Genomic DNA, 18724 nt, shown 5'->3' on the forward strand with positions numbered 1-18724 from the left:
GACCTATATGTGTCGGTGCGACGTAAAGCAAATTGTTAAAAAACCGCCTTGGGCCTCATGAAAAAAGGACATTTTCACGCATCTCCATCTACCAAGTGCATAATGTAAAATATTGCACCTATTCTTTTCGAGAAGGTTACATATCCTAGAGCGTGCCTTTCTACTGTTAATTTTCTTAGAAGAAACGCAATTAGAAAGGATAAAATATACTTCCGAATTTATGGGTACAATGCTTTTTAATATGACTTCCCAATATCTAACATTAAAAAGTGCCCAACTGGATCGACAGCCTCTCAAATGTGTCAGATAAATTCGCTTTGTCTCTACTTAACTGTCTTCGTCCAGCTTTACCCACACAGCTTGACTGCCAACTCTAAAATAGAAAACTTCTATTTGTTTTTATGATCATTGCCATAAGGAATCGAATATGCTGGTGATGAGCATATCGGTTTCTACGCGACACTGTGAACAACTGACCTACTACTGAGAAAGAAGCTATGTGGAAGTCTTCATTACAAGCAGTAAAACGGTTGATATTGTAGGTAACTTCAAGGCATGGTATAGATCATGGACAGTGAGATACAAAAGACTAGAAAACTCATGTTAATAGACTAGTAATAATAATGTTATTTGCTTTATGTCCTACTAACTACTTTTAGGGTCTTCGGAGACACCAAGGCGCCCGAATTTAGTCAAGCACGAGTTGTTTTACGTGCCATTAAATCTACCGACGTGGAGCTGACGTATTTGAATATCTTCAAATACCACCGGACTGAGCTAGGATCGAACCTGACAAGTTGGGCTCAGAAGGCTAGCGCTTCAATCGTCTGACCCCCTCAGCCCAGCAGTTAATAGATAAATTGCGCTACATGGTGATCTATCGTATGTTCATGTCTTTTGGTGGTACAAAGTAGTAGTAGTAGTAGTAGTAGTAGTAGTAGTAGTGTAAACGATCTTCTACAGAATTACAAAGACTGTCTTGCAAGGAAGTAGAGTTTAACTAATGAATTAGATTTAAGAATTGTTCGACACTGATTCATTCATTCATTCATTCATTCATTCATTCATTCACTGATCTATCTTTATCGCCTTGTCTTCGTTCGGCTTTACCAATACAAACTGACATCCGAATGAAGATCAGTCAATACCATAAGGAATCCAGTATGCTGGTGATGAACAGATGACGAACACATAAATTAATGAAGATGAAATGAATTATGGTGAAAGAAGTCGGTAAAATAATAATAATAATCGTATGGCCTCAGCTACCGTTTGCAGACATTTCAATTTGACGCCATCTGGCTGTCTGCTCGTCAATTTCGACGTTCCGGTTTACTCTGTCTGCCATCTAGTGGATCTACAGTAAACCGGATCTCTCTTGGGCGTCTAAGGCTGAGATTGAATTAATTTTGTCGGGTAAATACCAAATGTATCACCAGAGATCTTTTACATGCCGACATCGTACGACATGGAGTGTCGAATGGACTTTTTTCCGCCCTTCAAAAATCCGACTACCTCTGCCGGATTTGAACCAGCTATCTTGGGATCCAGAGGCCGACACTCTACCACGGATCCACAGAGGCAGCTAATGAAGTCGGTTAAGGAGATGTAAGTAAGAGCCTATGGCCTATGGAGAGGAACTGTTCCGACATTTATCTGGAATCGAAAAAGGGAAACCAGAGAAAATCATTTATCTTTATAACATTTATATTAACGGAACTAGCGAGTAGTTGTGCAATATGTGTGGTTAGAATTGAGGAAGGAATTTTACAGCGTTTTAGAACGGAAGATCCCATGGAAACGTCACTCCAGATCTGCGGATGATTACTGTGATCCAGTTTAGAACTAACCAATTGTCGCTTTCAAATTTTGTTGCTATTGTTGCTTCATGTAAGTAAGGGACGCGGGCTAAATACTGACTGTTTAAGTCTCTTGAAGTAAAACAATGAACTGCAAATCGTAATAACAGTAATTTATTTACATCATACCGCACCCATCACCCTGCCCTTCAAAGTTCACCGGCAATTTACTCAGGGTCGTTTACTGGGTCATAGGCTGGATAGTATTATAAAACTTATGAGCCTAAAGGGCAGGAAACGGATAGCATCTAACTGCAACGAATGAGAATACATTTCTGGTTAAAACAGGTTTATTACTTCTTGGTGATTATGAAGAATGGCACAGAATAAACCCTGAATGAACACAAATGAATAACATCGTTATGACGCCGGATAAAGTCTGAGTTATTTTTTTGTCGAGGAGGAGACGGAGTTCGGTTTTTTAAAATGTCTTTATCATGAACGGGAGCGTGCGGAAAATGCAAATCACTTTTACACTAAGATGATATTACAAATAATAAAATACACAAGTCTGAGTGAATCCTATTATATCTAGCATATTGTCCTCCGGAATACACGTCACTATTTCTAAATAAACAACATACAATTACCAAATTCTTTAAGTCAGGAAATGAACCCCTTGTCATTTCCGAAAAAGTGACCGAAATTTGCTGAAGTTTGCTTGTTGATATAACTTAATCGAAATTGCCGGGTTGAGTAACTCTGGAAGTAGAGCGCCGGACTTGTGAGCCCAACTTGGTAGGTTCGATCCTGGCCCAATCCGGTGGTATTTGAAAATGCTCATATACGTCAGAATTTTGTGAGTAAATTTACTGGCACGTAAAAGAACTCTTGTGGGGCAATATCCCGGCAGGTCAGCGTCTCTAAAAACCGTAAAACTGACTTCGCGTGATTTTCCGGCACGTTGAACAACCTCCTCACTGGTTACGTGGTCTACCCATGAGACCCTGAACATCCAACGTTCAACATTTCAAACGGCTACGCTCGATATATTCTTAAATGTCCCTCCTTCCACACCGTGAAGCAGTACCGGTAACTCACAGAAATTTCTGACACACCAACAAGTTTGAATCGGAGGTCACGTTTGCATACAAGATGTTTTAATTTTAGAAAAACACATTTCTTGCAGTGCAGAATTTGATTTTGTTCTCTTCTTCCTCTTCCTCCTCTTCGTCTGCTTCTTCTTTTTGCTACTTCTTTAACGTCATGACGGAAGAATGGGAAAGGGCTAGGATTGCGAAGGATGTGGCCATGGACTTAATTGAGGTACAGCCTGGTGTGAAAATAGGAAAGCACGGAACACCATATTCAGGGCTGCCGACGGTGGGATTTGAACCCACTATCTCCCGAATGCAAGTTCGCAGCTGGGCCAACCTAACCGCACGGCCAACTCGCTCGCTATTTTGTTTTCTGCATTCGGAAATCCATTCGTGAGTTAACTTCTTCTTTTACATTTTTGTTTTACGTCGCACCGTGAAATAGATAGGTAATATGGCGACGATGAAGTAGGAAAACCATCTTTAGGATTGCCGACAGTGGGGTTCGAATTCACTATCTTCCGAATGTAAGCTGATAGCTACGTGGCTCTAACCGCGCGGACACTTGCTTGGTAGTGAGTTAACCATCATCCTAGGTACTTGAATAATAATAATAATAATAATAATAATAATAATAATAATAATAATAATAATAATAATAATAATAATGGCTTTACGTCCCAAGAAGAAGTTAACTTACTACTTTTGCAGTTTTTGGAGACGCCGAGGTGCCGGAATTTAGTCCCGTAGGAGTTCTTTTACGTATCATTAAATATACTGGCACGAGGCTGACGCATTTGAGCACCTTCAAATACCACAGGACTGAGCCAGGATCGAACTTGCCAAGTTGGGGTCAGAAGGCCAGCGCCTCAACAGTCTGAGTCACTCAGTTCAGCCTACTGTAGGTAGGCTACTTGAAATGTGATAGCTTTTCAACAGTAGGACTTCTTTAAAAAGTAATGAGAATTCCTGATCTAGTGAACTATTCTGAAACGTGCATATGCAGCGGGAGTAGTCTAACTTGTAGATTACTGAACAATTATAATCCACAAAGACCGGGCGAGTTGGCCGCGCGGTTAGGGGCGCGTAGCTGTAAGCTCGCATCCGGGAGATAGTGGGTTCGAATCCCACTGTCGGCAGCTCTGAAGATGATTTTCCGGGGTTTCTCATTTTCACACCAGGCAAATTCTGGGGTTGCACCTTAATTAAGGCCATCGGTCGCTTCCTTCCTATTCCTGGGCCTTTCCTGTCCCATCGTCGCCATAAGATCTATCTGTGTCCGTGCGGCGTAAAACAAAAAGCATCCACTAAGAGAGAGAGAGAGAATCCACTACTTCCACAATTCCTGATTCATTTCCTAAGTTGCCACATTAACTTTCATGGACGTCATGCTCATGAAGATGGTTTATTAACTTCTTTCCAAACTCCAAACATAAAACACGAACACTAGCGGATGTTGTCAAGGGAACAATGGGAATATAAACTGCATATATCAAGGTTTGTCAAGGTTGGACCTACGGCTGTACTCCTAATATAACAGGGGTATACAATACCAACCACTAAAATTATAGAAAGTTTGTCCATTGAAGCAGTGATGTACTCTGTAAATCAGTGTTGCCAACTCATTTCACTATGCCCCTGCAGAGCAGTTGAAACGTTTGCACATTCGCTATAGAAGTCCCTACCGAAGAGAAGTGTATAACATAATAATAATGTCCGCCTCTGTGGTGTAGTTAGTGTGATTAACTGCCACCCGGAGGTCCGAGTTCGATGCCCGGCTTTGCCACGATATTTGCAAAGTGGTACGAGGGCTCGAACGGGATCCACTCAGCCTCGGGAGGGCTGCTGAGTGGAAGAGGGTTCAATTCCCACCTCAGCCATCCTCGAAGTGGATTTCCATTGTTTCCCACTTCTCCAGTCAAATGCCGGCATTGTACCTAACTTAAGGCCACGGCTGCTTCCTTCCTTGTTCCTTGCCTATTCTTTCCAATATTCCAATCCCCCCCAAGGCCCCCGTTCAGGATAGCAGGTGTGGCCCCCCAGGGAGAGGTACTGGTCCGCCAACCCAGTTGTATCCCCTGACCCTAAGTCTCAAGCTGCAGGACACTGCCCTTGAGGCGGTAGAGGTGGGATCCCTCGCTGAGTTCAAGGGAAAAACCAACCCTGGAGGGTAAATGGATTAAAAAAGAAAGATAATAATAATAATAATAATAATAATAATAATAATAATGCGGAAGTATACAATGGCTATTCATATACACGTCGAATGGAAATTTGGGGACAAGCATACCATAATGGGATTCTACATGGAATTCGAAGTCATGTTGCTTGGAACTGTAAACCTTCTCATTCAAGAAATTAAAGAAAGAAAGTGATAACTCTTATGTTTTTACTACGTCACGGTTTCCATGCTGTAAACGTCTACTTCTTCCTGCACTTAAATCAACATCACTCGTCTTATAACCTGCAAGGCATTTAACTCTTTTACCAATTACTAGGCGCCTTTAGAATGTTTTTCCCTTCAACATTTTTGTCCTAGGTTCTACTTTTCATTTTTTTCAATTTTCCCTCGTATTTTCCCTTCCCTTTCGGCCTTTGAAACCATAATCAAAAGATGGTAATTACCACTTGCGTGCCAGTGTTTGTATTAAAATTCAGCAACTGAAGTGAAAACTGAATCACATGACCAGGTATTCTCATTACACAACACCACGACTAACTGTGCACTGGAATTACTTGATTGCATGGCACATGAAACTGCAGGCAAGAAAAATCAAGGGGTTACACCACGCACACTACTTTCTGTAGGTATGTAAATAAATTAGGCAGACAAACTTGTACAGTCGAAGCCGTTTATTGCGACATCGCCTTTAAAGACGTCTTGGATAAAATGACGAAATCTAACAGCGTCGTCTAAATCCTACATAAACACTGTATTAAATAGCCGCTTTTGGAAGACACCGCCTATTACGACATAACGTGTAAAGCGGCGAATTTTTATAATTTTTGTGGAGAAATGTGGTGGTGGTGGTGGTGATGATGATTATTGTTTTAAGAGTAAATACAACTAGGCAACCATCCTCTATATAACACTAATCAGAGAGAAAACGTGGAAGGGATCCAACACTTCGAAACATGAAGACATCGCCCAAAGAAATAAAGGTCCACGAAGGGCGTGGAAATGAAAGACTCCCTTGGCCTCGAGTGCTCTAATATCGTCGGGGTCGGAAAAGAACAAGAGTTGACCAAGGGAGGTCGGATAGGATAGATGAATGTGAGAAGTCTGGGACAAGTAAGTGGAAACAATGCCAGGACTGAGCTCAGGGCCCCGTGGTCGCCAATCCACGCTTACAAGTTAAGAGCCCCTGGGGCCCCTTTTAGTCGCCTCATACGACAGGCAGTGGATACCGTGGGTGTTATTCTACTGCCCCCACCCTCAGGCGGTTTGGAGAAATGTATCGACTGTGACGTCCAATGTTAATTTTTGTTTGTTCCGCGTTTGGGGATTGCTAACAACAATGCAAAGCTTATTTTCAAACTCTTGTTTTCAGTAGATTGTAGAATTCAAATCAGTCTTCCTATTAAGTAGTCAGTGAAAGAGCGTCGCTATGAAGACGTTGCAAGAAAAAAAAAAGAGGAAAGTGTTCCTTATTGAAGAAAAGTCATACATAATATTTATGTCGGTTACAAAATGGGGAAATAAATGTCAGGATCGGGAAGGAATGGGTGTGCCACACTCAACGATTTCTACAATTTAGAAGAACAGAGAGAACATGCTCCGAGGTCATTAACTCTCATATTTTGCTGTAATATTCTCTCTTTAGGATTTAACGTCCTAGGGTTCCAGTCTGTATGCTTGGAATTAAAGTCTCCTCCAACGACAGAACAAATGTGCCGCGGATTATTCAATAAAATATCTATTTCCTCAGTATTTAGCAGAGCCTTGGGGTTAAATAGGCCGCGAACATTCGATAGTGAAAATTTCCAGGTCTAATCTCGATACTGAGACTCGATAACGCCCCCTACTCTGAAAACGGATCGAAAGAACCAAGAAGCCTAACACACGTTTGAAACACCGCGGCCCTTGGCTCACTTACCTGTTTTAACATGAAATAGGAATCTGTTTCGGCCTTTTCCAAATTTTATAACCTTTCTGTCATTGAAAAAGCCCGTATGTTAAGTTTCTCCCCCCACCTTGAAAATAGCTCTCCGACTCCTTGTCTAACGGGAGGTGAATAACGCCCTCAGCCAGATCGTTTTCTCCCCGCCAGAGACTTTTCCAACTCATCAGCATTTCTGGGAAAGAGATGAGTAAAGGGGCACAGTTTCCGCCCTGGCACTCTTAGGTACTCACCCTCAACAAATAAATAAATAAGACATTATTCCGAGATGAGAACGGAAACTCACAGAGTCACTATATTCTGGGATCGAAGTAGTGGTAGCTAGTCCCATCATGGGAACATTGATCAACGGAACATTTCTCTACCAAAGTGTATGGGAGGCGATTCACTACTTATCTTCCTCTCAGCGAGCAGTTACGTGTTTGGGTCACTTAGCTGTCACCTTGCATTCGGAGATAGTTTGTTCGAACTCCACTATTGGACAGGAAGACAGTTTTCCGTGATTTCCCATTTTGACACCATGAAAATGCTGGGGCTGTACCTTAATTAAAGTCACGGCGGCTTTCGTCCTTTCCTCTCCTCGTCGCCATAAGACCTATCTGTGTCGGTAAAACTTAAAACAGTCTGGTAAAAGTAAAGTTCTTATCTTCCGTGATTATTTGTCATCCTCCATTTCACCTCGGTCTGCTTTCTCTGAGATGAAATGTAATACGACGCAAAGTTGGAACCTAAGACGATAGATATTCTGTTGGAACATAGGTTAATGCTGTCCTCGTTGAACATGATTTTATCAAAAACAAAGTGGAAACCAGAAGAGGAATACTTAATAACAAGAAAGAAGAAGGAATATATCACGCCTGATAAAGCAAGAGGGAGTTTACGATGAGGGCCGTTGGACAGCAGGATTCTGATAACATTCCGGGTTTAACCTGTACGCTTGTAACATGTAACTGTGTCCAGAAGTTAGAGGCGTAGATCTTATAAAATCTAGTATTTTATTGAAAGAGTTAATTTGTATTCTGGATAATTCTTACTTCCGTAAATTGCAAGATTCAACTATGAAAAAAAAAAAAAAAAAAAAAAAAAAAAAAAAAAAAACTTTTGCCTTTCTATGACAATAGCTGTGACGTTGGTGTGCTAGCCTTCATCTTCTTGGTATCAACTGTCTGTCGTAAGAGGCGACGAAAAGGGAAACTGGCATTGCCTAAACTTACTGGACCTGGCGAATTGGCCGCACGGTTAGGGGTGCGCAGCTGTGACAACGCATCCGGGAGATAGTGGGTTCGAAGCCCACAGTCGACAATCCTGAAGATGGTTTTCCATGGTTTCCCATTTTCACACCAGGCAGATGCTGGGGCTGTACCTTAATTAAGGCCACGGCTGCTACCTTCCAACTCCTAGGCCTTTCCTATCCCATCGTCGTCGCAAGTCGTATCTTTGTCGGTGCGACGTAAAGCAAATTATAAATGAAAACATAAATCTTGCTTGTTCCAGGCTTCTCAGTTTCATCTCTCCTATCATCTTCCCTTGGTCAACCCTTGTTTTCTTCTGACCTGACAGATAAGTCTTATGGCGACGATGGGTCAGGGAAGGGCTAGGATTGGGAAGGAAACAACGGTTGCCCTAATTAAGGTACCGCCCAGTATTTCCTGGTGTGAAAATGGGAAACCACGGAAAACCATATTCAGGGATTTCGACAGTGAGATTCGAACCCATTACCTCATTTAAGGTGGGGGCTACCTGGCCCAAGCCGTTCAGCCACTCACCCGATGTTCTTCGGAAAGATTGGAAACGTTGAGGAAATCACGTCCACGATTGAAAATTTTTGGAGGGTATCCTTAAATCACAATGGGCAGCGAAGAGACAAATTTTTACACTTGCTATGATTGAGAAACGGCTCCTTTGTGCAGAGAAGTATAAAATATGACTAAGGACAACTGGCGGAAGGGTTTGTTCTCTGATAAGAGCCTCTCTTTAGCTCAAGGTAATATTAATTTCGTGTTTCTATTGCTATCCTTCATTGCTGCATTCATTGTAAAGCAGAACCTGCGACGAGGGTGAGTGGTATCTACCGTGTATGGAAAACTGCGTGTTAGTGTGGTGTTGTTTGTGTTTTGCGAGTTGAAGGACTGTTGAGGACAACACAAACACCTAGGGAATAAACCCTTTGCGATTAATCGTTTAGGAATACAATCCATTAGCCCCGCTGGGAATCGGACCCAGGCTTCAAAGACTGGAGGCCGAGGCACTGACTACTGAGCTATAGTGCTGGACAGTCCAAAGTGGCCAAGCCCAACATGTCTCCCGAGCTTATAGTGTACATATCTCACCAAATCATTTTCATTCAACTGATAACATCCAGAACAGGTCTTGGGAAAGTGTTTCTCATACCATGAGCCTGGACAACTTGTCCCACCTGACGGTATGATGAATCTTGACGAATTCATTGCCGTTCTAATATCCCTATTATTTTCAGAACTGGAATGTTTTCAGCCAGATGAATCCGCTGTCTCTCTTTTTTTTTTTGCTAGGGGCTTTACGTCGCACCGACACAGATAGGTCTTATGGCGACGATGGGATAGGAAAGGCCTAGGAGTTGGAAGGAAGCGGCCGTGGCCTTAATTAAGGTACAGCCCCAGCATTTGTCTGGTGTGAAAATGGGAAACCACGGAAAACCATCTTCAGGGCTGCCGATAGTGGGATTCGAACCTACTATCTCCCGGATGCAAGCTCACAGCCGCGCGCCTCTACGCGCACGGCCAACCCGTCCGGTCCGCTGTGTCTCAGCAAGGCTAAGCACGATGTTACATTTTCAGACAAAAATCAAGATATATTTTTTGAAGGGTATTGTTTGCCTGTCTTGGACCGTCCTGGACATTTGCCAGACCTCAACCACATAAAAACCTATGACCTATCTGCAAAGGGAAGCTTGAGAGAGAAAGCTACATAACAAAATTTAAGTTGATAGCTGCCTTGGCTGTGTATGGTTCCACCATGAAATATTAAAAAAGAAAAATCTGTAAGAAACTTCCAGAAACCTTGTGTATTCAACGCCAGACAAACTAAAAATGTGGATTTTGATTAAAGGTGGGTAATAGGAATGCAGTATTAAAGTAGATGAATATTGTTACTTGGGTAGTGGAATAAATTATGATGGCAGAAGTAAGGAGGCCATAAAATGCAGACTAGCACAAGCAAGGAAGGCTTTTCTTGAAAATAAATTTACTCCGAACATTGATATAGGAATTAGAAAGACGTTTTTGAAGACTTTCATCTGGAGCGTGGCATTGGTTGGAAGTGAAACATGAACGATAACTAGCTCAGAAAGGAGAATAGAAGCTTTTGAAATGTGGTGTTACGGAAGAATGCTGGAGGTGAGATGGATAGATCGAATCACAAATGAAGAGATACTGAATCGAACTGGTGAGAGGAGAATGATTCTGCGAAATGTGACCAGAAGAAGAGACATAATGGTAGGTCACATGTTAAGACACCGAGTCTTGTGTTTCTGAGGGAAGTGTAGACGATAAACACGACAGAGGTATGAATATGACAAACAGGTTTAGTTACGTAGGAATGAAAGGTTACTACAGGATAGGGTGGCATGGGGGCTGCATTAATCCAGTGTATGGACTGATGATCCAAACGACAACAACAACAACAACAAAAATAAAAAGCAAACTTGATCAACGTAGAACATAAAAATACGAGGGCTGTAAATAAAGTTCTGACAACATAGTCCAGACACACGCAGGAAAGCGGGCATGCACAAACAGGATATGGGCGTGGTCAGGTGGCGCTGTATTCGATGGTGGTGGTGGTGGTGGTGGTGATTATTGTTTTAAGAGGAAGCACAACTGGGCATCCATCCTCTATATAACACTAATCAGAGATAAACAACGGAAGGGATCCGACACTTCGAAAAGTGAAGGTATCGGCCAAACAAAGGCAAGGACCACGGAGGGCGTGCAAATGAAAGGCACCCTAAACCTCAAGTGTTGTAACACAGTCGGGATAGGAAAAGAACAAGAGTTGACCAAGGGAGGTCGGATAGGATAGAAGAAAGTGAGGAGCGTGGCACAAATAAGTAGAACCAATGCCAGGACTCAGCTGAGGGCCCCGTGGTCGCCATCCCACAATACCAAGTTGATAGCCCCTTTTAGTCGCCTCTTACGACGGGCAGGGGATACCTTGGGTGTTATTCTACTGCCCCCACTCACAAGTGGATGTTATCGATGTGTAGTGTGAATTTGACGGGCATCCAGTGGGGAGTGTTATTGCTGTGTGGCGTTGAAGTGAAGAGTATCGATTTCACCGCTCTAAAGCATGTTTTCGTGGATTAAAATCCAGGTTGCCCGTGACGAAAATGCACTAGAATGTTATAGAAGATTACGTGATGCCTGTGGCGAGAATGCATTACGGAAGAGGACGGTTGTACGATGGGTCAAGGCGATTCGTGTGGGTCGGAATGAGATTGCGGATTTGCACCATTCCTTAAGATCAGTTTGTATTGGGAGGTCTTGGAACACCCTTCCGTACTCACGAGACCTGTTTCCGAGGCAGCCGATTTCCTGACGTGGCATCTGTACTCGCTCTGTGGGTGGGGGCGGTAGAATAACACCCACGGTATTCCCTATCTGTCGGAAGAGGCGACTAAAAGGGGCCCCAGGGGCTCTGAACATTGGAGCGTGGATTGACGACCACGATGCCCTCAGCTGAGTCCTGGCATTTCGTCCACTTATTTGTGCCATGCTCCTCGCTTTCATCTGTCCTATAGGACCTCCCTCGGTCAACTCTTGTTCTTTTCCCACGCCGACGGTATTACGTATGGAGGCATAGGGAGTCTTTCATTTTCATGCCCTTCGTGACTCTTGTCTTCCTTTGGCGTCCGGCTCCATGGCTAAATGGTTAGCGTGCTGGCCTTTGGCCGCATAGGTCCCGGGTTCGATTCCCGGCAGGGTCGGGAATTTTAACCATAATTGGTTAATTCCGCTGACACTGGGGCTGGGTGTATGTGTTGTCTTCATCATCATTTCATCCTCATCACGACGCGCGGGTCGCCTACGGGCGTCAAATCAAAAGACCTACATCTGGCGAGCCGAACTTGTCCTTGGGCACTCCCGGCACTAAAAGCCATATGCTATTTCATTTTTTTCTTCCTTTGGCCGATACCTTCATTTTTCGAAGTGTCGGGCCCCTTCCATTCTTTCTCTCTGATTAGTGTTATATAGAGGATGGTTGCCTAGTTGTACTTCCTCTTAAAACAATAATCACCACCACCGTCACTGGCATCTGTACTCCGCGCAGAAGGACGCCCTGTCACGGTCATCAACAGAGCACGTCTTGACAAACGGTCCCCAGCGGCTTCCCGACATTTGGCAAAAGGTAATAGACTTTGCGGGTGACTTCATTGAAGGAAAATAATGCAATGCAATGTAATGCAATTGTACTTGTCAGTTAATTAAATATTGCGTTCTATATTGTTACGACTTGCTTTACAGCCTGATAAGTTAGTGACATTTCTTTTCGCACAAGACATCCCCCGATGTGTCTCTTCCATTTGTATTATGGTTTCAGGAGAACATCCAAGGCTGGGTGCAATGGACGTGTGTCCTTTCATCCCCGTGCGAGGCGTGACCATGGAGGACTGCGCGGATTGCGCTCGACAGCTTGGTGCCCTGTTAGCTGAGGCGCTGGACATCCCTGTGTTTCTGTACGGCGCTGCAGCTAAACGCGAGTACCGCAAGACAGTTCCCCAGATCCGAGCGGGAGAATACGAGGGCTTGGAGAGGAAGGTAGGTACTGAAATTTTAAAGGAAATTCTCTTAGCTCTATCAAAAAGTGAACTAGAACACTTCAACTGGCTGTAGAGAAAGAAGTGGCCGATTTAGTGGAATCAGTTAATACTTGCGTCTAGACGGCGGAGGATTTGGGTTTCATTCATGAGTGTGGTCAGATTTTCATACTTTTATCTTAGATAACGACTGCGCTTAAGGTAAGTTATTCATGGAACTCAAGTAATAACAGTGTAGTTACAAGAACAACTTTTTTCCCACGGTACAGGACCGTTGGGACTGCAGTTTATTGAAACCAAACTTCACCACCACTCAGTTTCTTTCGAGTCACGGAAAATTTTAATTTTATTTATATAAATTCAAAATTAGTAGTAATAACAGTTGTGTTTGTGGAGATGAAGAAACTGCAACTCACCTTAATTTTGATTCTCCATTCTTCAGCAAAGCTAGATAAATTTTGGAACAACACTTAAATTGTTGTACAGTAATGTTAGTCAAACGTATTTTTAGGATATTTCACAAAATCTGTTGTTTGAATGAATTAAGTTCATGCAGTTTATTTTAGAATAAATTTAAGAATAGTTTTTCCTTTTCTCCCATTTTAGTTAATTTGTGTCTGTAATCACTCACTTCAAAAATGTTGTATTATATGTTTGTACTATTTAAGGTAACTAGTTATAACCTAGAGCCCTAATATGCTAGACAAAGTAGGGCTTTTCATGGATAATAAAAAATTAAATAAGGTAAGTTATTCTCTGAAGTAATTTCGATGCATCTGCAATAATAATCTGATTCTGACGTAGCTGACAAAGCGTACTTTAAGGGGAAATATCTTCTTCTTCTTCTTCTTTTCTTCTTCTTGTCCTTTGCCCAATTACTTCGGGTCTATACTACGTGTGCATTGGCCAAGATTTTCTGTCCGTAACTTTTACAAGTTGCTTTACGTCGCATCGACACAGATAGGTCTTATGCCGACGATGGGACAGGAAGGGGCTAGGAGTGGGAAGGAAGCGACCATGGCCTTAGTTAAGGTGTGAAAATGGGAAACGACGGTAAACCATCTTTAGGGCTGCTGACAGTGGTTCGAACCCACTATATCCCGAATACTGGATACTGGCTGCACGCGACTGCAGCTATCTAGCTCGGTGTGTTTCTGTAACTTCGTGCGGAATAGTGTCTTCACTATCGTGTGTGTCTGCGGTGATTGGTATTGTGTTGTGTTCTGCATACGGGAATGTATTAAGAGAAACATAAATACCCAGTCCCCGAGCCAGTAAAATAATCCACGGTTCGACCGGTGATCATACCAAGGACCCTCTGAATCGAACACCTCTATAAAAGGCGTGATCAAAAGTTTCCGTCTGAGGGGGTTGCTGCAGCGGACATGCAACGTAACGCGACTCCGATGCGGGTATAAAAGCACGGACATGTAGGCAAAGGGATTAGTGTGACAGTCGAGTCGTGCCACGGTGCGTGCGTTAAATACGGCCACGTGAGCTATTGCAACGTTATTACCAAATGCGTCCAAACAGGACCAACGTGCTGTTATTCTGTTCTTGGCTGCCGAAGGACAAACACCGGTGGACATTCATTGGAGCATACAAACCGTGTATGGCGCAGCATGTCTGTTTCGTGCGGGTCGCATCGAGACCTAAGACACCGGTCGATCTGGGAGGCCAGCCTCATCCATTACGGACAAAGCCAGCTCAAGTGGGAGACACTCGAGCACCTGCCATATAGTCCTGATGTCTCTCCATGCGATTATCACGCCTTCGGTCCCCTCAAAGAGGACTTGAATTTTCGACGCTTCTTGTCAGACGAGGATGTGGAGCAGGTGGTTACGGACATTTTCACTCAACAGGACACGGTGTTACCATGCTGGGGTTTTCAACCTGGTAGGTCGGTGGGATGAGTGCCTCAATGGTCACGGGGATTTTGCCTGATTGGCATGCCGATTCGAACAGAAACGTTTTGATCGCCTGTTATAATGCGGCGTACTGGACAAGATGAGGAGTGAGGTGGTTCCCCATTACTTTACTCACTTAGGAAGTGTTTTACGGCGTAAGTGATCCCATGAGTAACAGCCTTCATAGCCGGCGCTACTCGTGCTCTGAAAGGCATTACTTAGCATCACCCGCAGCATCCATCACCCATTCCATTCAGTCACTATCATAAATAAGCCTGTGACTTCAGTGGAAGCTACATTTTGATCCGGTCTGCGCCAACAGACGAAGGGAAATACAAGACAATTATATCATTTTAACATTAGCCAAGAAAGAAAATAGAATGGACATACAAGCAACAGAGAAGAGATGGTAGTGGTGATTTGTTTAGTGGAAGTGCAATAAGATAACCAGTCCCTCTGAAGAAAGCGAGCTGTTCGCGCGTACGAAATGACATGACCGTAAACCGTCACGGACTGGGGTAGTCCAATAGAATGCGGACAAGTCACGGTGAACCAGTGTGAAAGCAGTCGCAACCAAGTGCGTACCGAATTCATTCAATATTTTCTTTCTTGAACTCGTGTTTTTCCTTAAAAAAAAAAAAGTTTTAATGAAATGTCCAGCAGTCCGCCTCCACGGCTGAATGGTCAGCAACCGGGCGAACTGGCCGTGCGGTTAGGGCCGCGCAGCTGTGAGCTTGCATCTGGGAGATAGTGGATTCGAGCCACACTGTCGGCAGCCCTGAAGATGGTTTTCCGTCGTTTCCCATTTTCACACAAGGCCTTTCCTATCCCATCGTCGCCATAAGACCTATCTGTGTCGGTGCGACGTAAAGCCATTTGTAAAAGTAAAAATAAAGAAAAGTCAGCATTGAAGCCTTCAGTTCATCTTCAGGGTTCCGGATTCGATTCCCAGCAGGGTCGGGGATTTTAATCACGTTTGATTAATTCTTCTCACTCGGAAATTGGGTGTTTGTCCCTACACTCTCCCCTTAGTATATGTACAACACACCACAGAAACACGCAATGGCGAATACATCCCTCCACAGTAGTGTTGCCAACTTTCTCCTGGTTGCAAGCTCACAGATGCGCGCCCCTAACCGCATGGCCAACTCGCCCGTACGTAAGAAAAATCCGTAAATGAGTAAAAATACACACAAAGTCCAATTAAGTTTCTCCAGTGAAATTTCCGAAAGAAAAAACGTTTTTTGACTTTGTACAGAGTGCTCAGAATTCAAGTTTATGCTTATTGTTTACGTTTTTTTTTTTTTGCTAGTTGCTTTACGTCGCACTGACACAGATAGGTCTTATGGCGACGATGGGACAGGAAAGGGCTAGGAGTGGGAAGGAAGCGGCCGTGGCCTTAATTAAAGTACAGCCCCAGCATTTGCCTGGTGTGAAAATGGGAAACCACGGAAAACCATTTTCAGGGCTGCCGACAGTGGGGTTCGAACCTACTATCTCCCGAATACTGGATACTGGCCGCACTTACGCGACTGCAGCTGTCGAGCTCGGTGTGTTTACGCTTTACGTTTACACGGTTCCCCGGGCGAACTCTGTAGAAAATTATAAGCGGAAAACTGCCCGCCACGGTCTCGATCGCACCGCCACGTCACCTCGCGTTCTGTTTGTCTTCTGTTTGACTAGAATGATGCAATATTGTACTAGACAGTGCCCGTGGCACGCAGTGCGATCTGACCGCGCAGTGTGTGCACTTTATGTTTGGCTGAACCTTAAGCTTGATCGTTCGGAAAATGGCTGTACCGAAAGTGAAGGGCCATGAGGGCCGTGAAGATGCATCTCTAGGGTTTTAACAAATCTTATACTCTCTCGGTCAGAGGACAACAAGAACTCACCGAAGGAGGGCAAACAGAAATATAAACAATAGGATTCTGACAAAAGTAACTGGAAGTAATGGTAGATACAGATATCGGACTCGTAGTCACCAACCCTTCCCCCCGAACAAGGCTGGCCTCAAGAGTTTTGTCGCCCTCGTGCGATAATATGTAAATTTGCCTCCCCAGCCTCTTATCTACACCTTTCCTACTATCCACAACCTAAGCTATAAAACTATGAGGGTCGCATCACTGCAGGTGCACTGGGGCCATGTATTTCACTTGCTAGGCCAACTACGTAAAAATGCAGCCAGACACATCGCCACATCAAAAATCCACTCACGAAGTTTCTGTGTTTAAAAATATATTTGTCGAGTAAATGACAGCATATTAAAATGCTCCTCTTCTTTCAGTGTTTATTCAAACATGTAATAGAAAAACAAAATCAGTTCTAAGAATTATATAAAACACACCTCTAAAATTAAACTTTCTAACATGACTTGTAATAACCGCCATATACAAACGGAGGCCAGAACAAGATTTATACAAAGTATGAGTAAAAATAAGTCATGATTTCAGGAAAAGAAGTCTACGACTTTTTGATCACGTGTACAGAATAGACAATAACAGATTAAGAAAATACATATTTGAACACAGCAAACAAATCAAAATTAGCATTTTTTCAAAGAAACCGAAGAAGATCTGGAACTAAGTATTAAAACAAAGAAAATGCAAATAGTCCGCCATTGTGGTGTAAGTTTAGTGGTTAGTGTGATTAGCTGCCACCCCAGGAGGCCCGGGTTCGATTCCCAGCTCTGCCACGAAATTTGAAAAGTGGCACGAGGGCTGGAACGGGGTCCACTCAGCTTCGGGAGATCAACTGAGTAGAGGTAGGTTCGATTCCCACCTCAGCCATCCTGGAAGTGGTTCTCCGTGGTTTCCCACTTCCCCTCCAGGCAAATGCCGGGATGGTACGTAACTTAAGGCCACGGCCGCTTCCTTCCCTCTTCCTTCTCTATCCCTTTCAATCTTCCCATCCCCCCACAAGGCTCCCGTTCAGCATAGCAGGTGAGGCCACCTGGGCGAGGTACTGGTCATCCTCCCCAGTTTCATCCCATGACCCAATGTCCGAAGCTCCAGTACACTGCCGTTGAGGCGGTAGGGGTGGGATCCTTCGCTGAGTCCGAGGGAAAAACCGACCCTGGAGTGTAAGCAGATTAAGAAGTAGAAGAAAAATGCAAATAGAAATAATATAGGAAAGCAATATTTGATGGTAAATTTCCAGAGAAAGCCAAGAAGAAATCAGGTAGCAAATGGACGGAAGAAAGAAAATACCACCACCCTGAAAGGGTGACGTTTTGCGTAGACAGAAAGAAGAAAACTGTTTCATGTAGTCCTAAGATGACCTAATAGGATGAATGAATAAACGAATGAATGAATAATAATGTCACTGGTTTACGTCCCACCAACTCCCTATCTTTTAAAAGATTTTCTGAGACGTCGATGAGCTTGGATATCGTCCCGCAGAAGTTCTTTCACGAATCGGAAAAACTATTAGTACGCAGCTGGCGTATTTCAGCATCTTCAAATACCACCAGATTAAGCCGGCAGCGAACCCATCATCTTGGGCTGAGAAAGCCAGCGCTCTATTCTCTGAGCCACTCAGCTCGGCTAGAATTAATATATTTACGTTCTTGCCATTATTATTATTATTATTATTATTATTATTATTATTATTATTATTATTATTATTATTATTATATTTTACTCTCCAGGGTAGGTTATTCACCGGACTCAGCGAGGGATTCCAACTCTACCACCTCAAGGGCAGTGTCCTGGAGCGCCAGACATTGGGTCGGGGGATACAACTGCGGAGGACGACCAGTGCCTCGCCCAGGCGGCCTCACTTGCTATGCTGAACAGGGACCTTGCTGGGGGATGGGAAGATTGGAAAAGGCAGGCAAGGAGAAGGGAAGGAAGCGGCCGTGGCCGTAACTTAGGTACCATCCCGGCATTTGCTTGGAGGAGAAGTGGGAAACCACGGAAAACCACTTCTATGGTGGCTGAGGTGGGAATCGAACCCACCTCTACTCAGTTGATCTCCCGAGGCTGAGTGGACCCCGTTCCAGCCCTCG

At 43.7% G+C, this 18724-nt stretch overlaps 1 protein-coding gene across 1 annotated transcript in view; it reads left to right on the top strand.

Annotated features, from left to right (window-relative positions):
* LOC136875479 (formimidoyltransferase-cyclodeaminase) overlaps positions 1–18724 on the top strand; it is a 209270-nt gene that overhangs the window by 30849 nt on the left and 159697 nt on the right. Inside the window, exon 3 of the mRNA XM_067149026.2 lies at positions 12595–12812. Coding sequence (XP_067005127.2) covers positions 12595–12812 — 218 coding nt within the window. The remainder of the gene's footprint in view (positions 1–12594; positions 12813–18724) is intronic.

This window comes from Anabrus simplex, chromosome 6 (genome assembly GCF_040414725.1).
Source record: "Anabrus simplex isolate iqAnaSimp1 chromosome 6, ASM4041472v1, whole genome shotgun sequence".
NCBI lineage: Eukaryota > Metazoa > Arthropoda > Insecta > Orthoptera > Tettigoniidae > Anabrus > Anabrus simplex.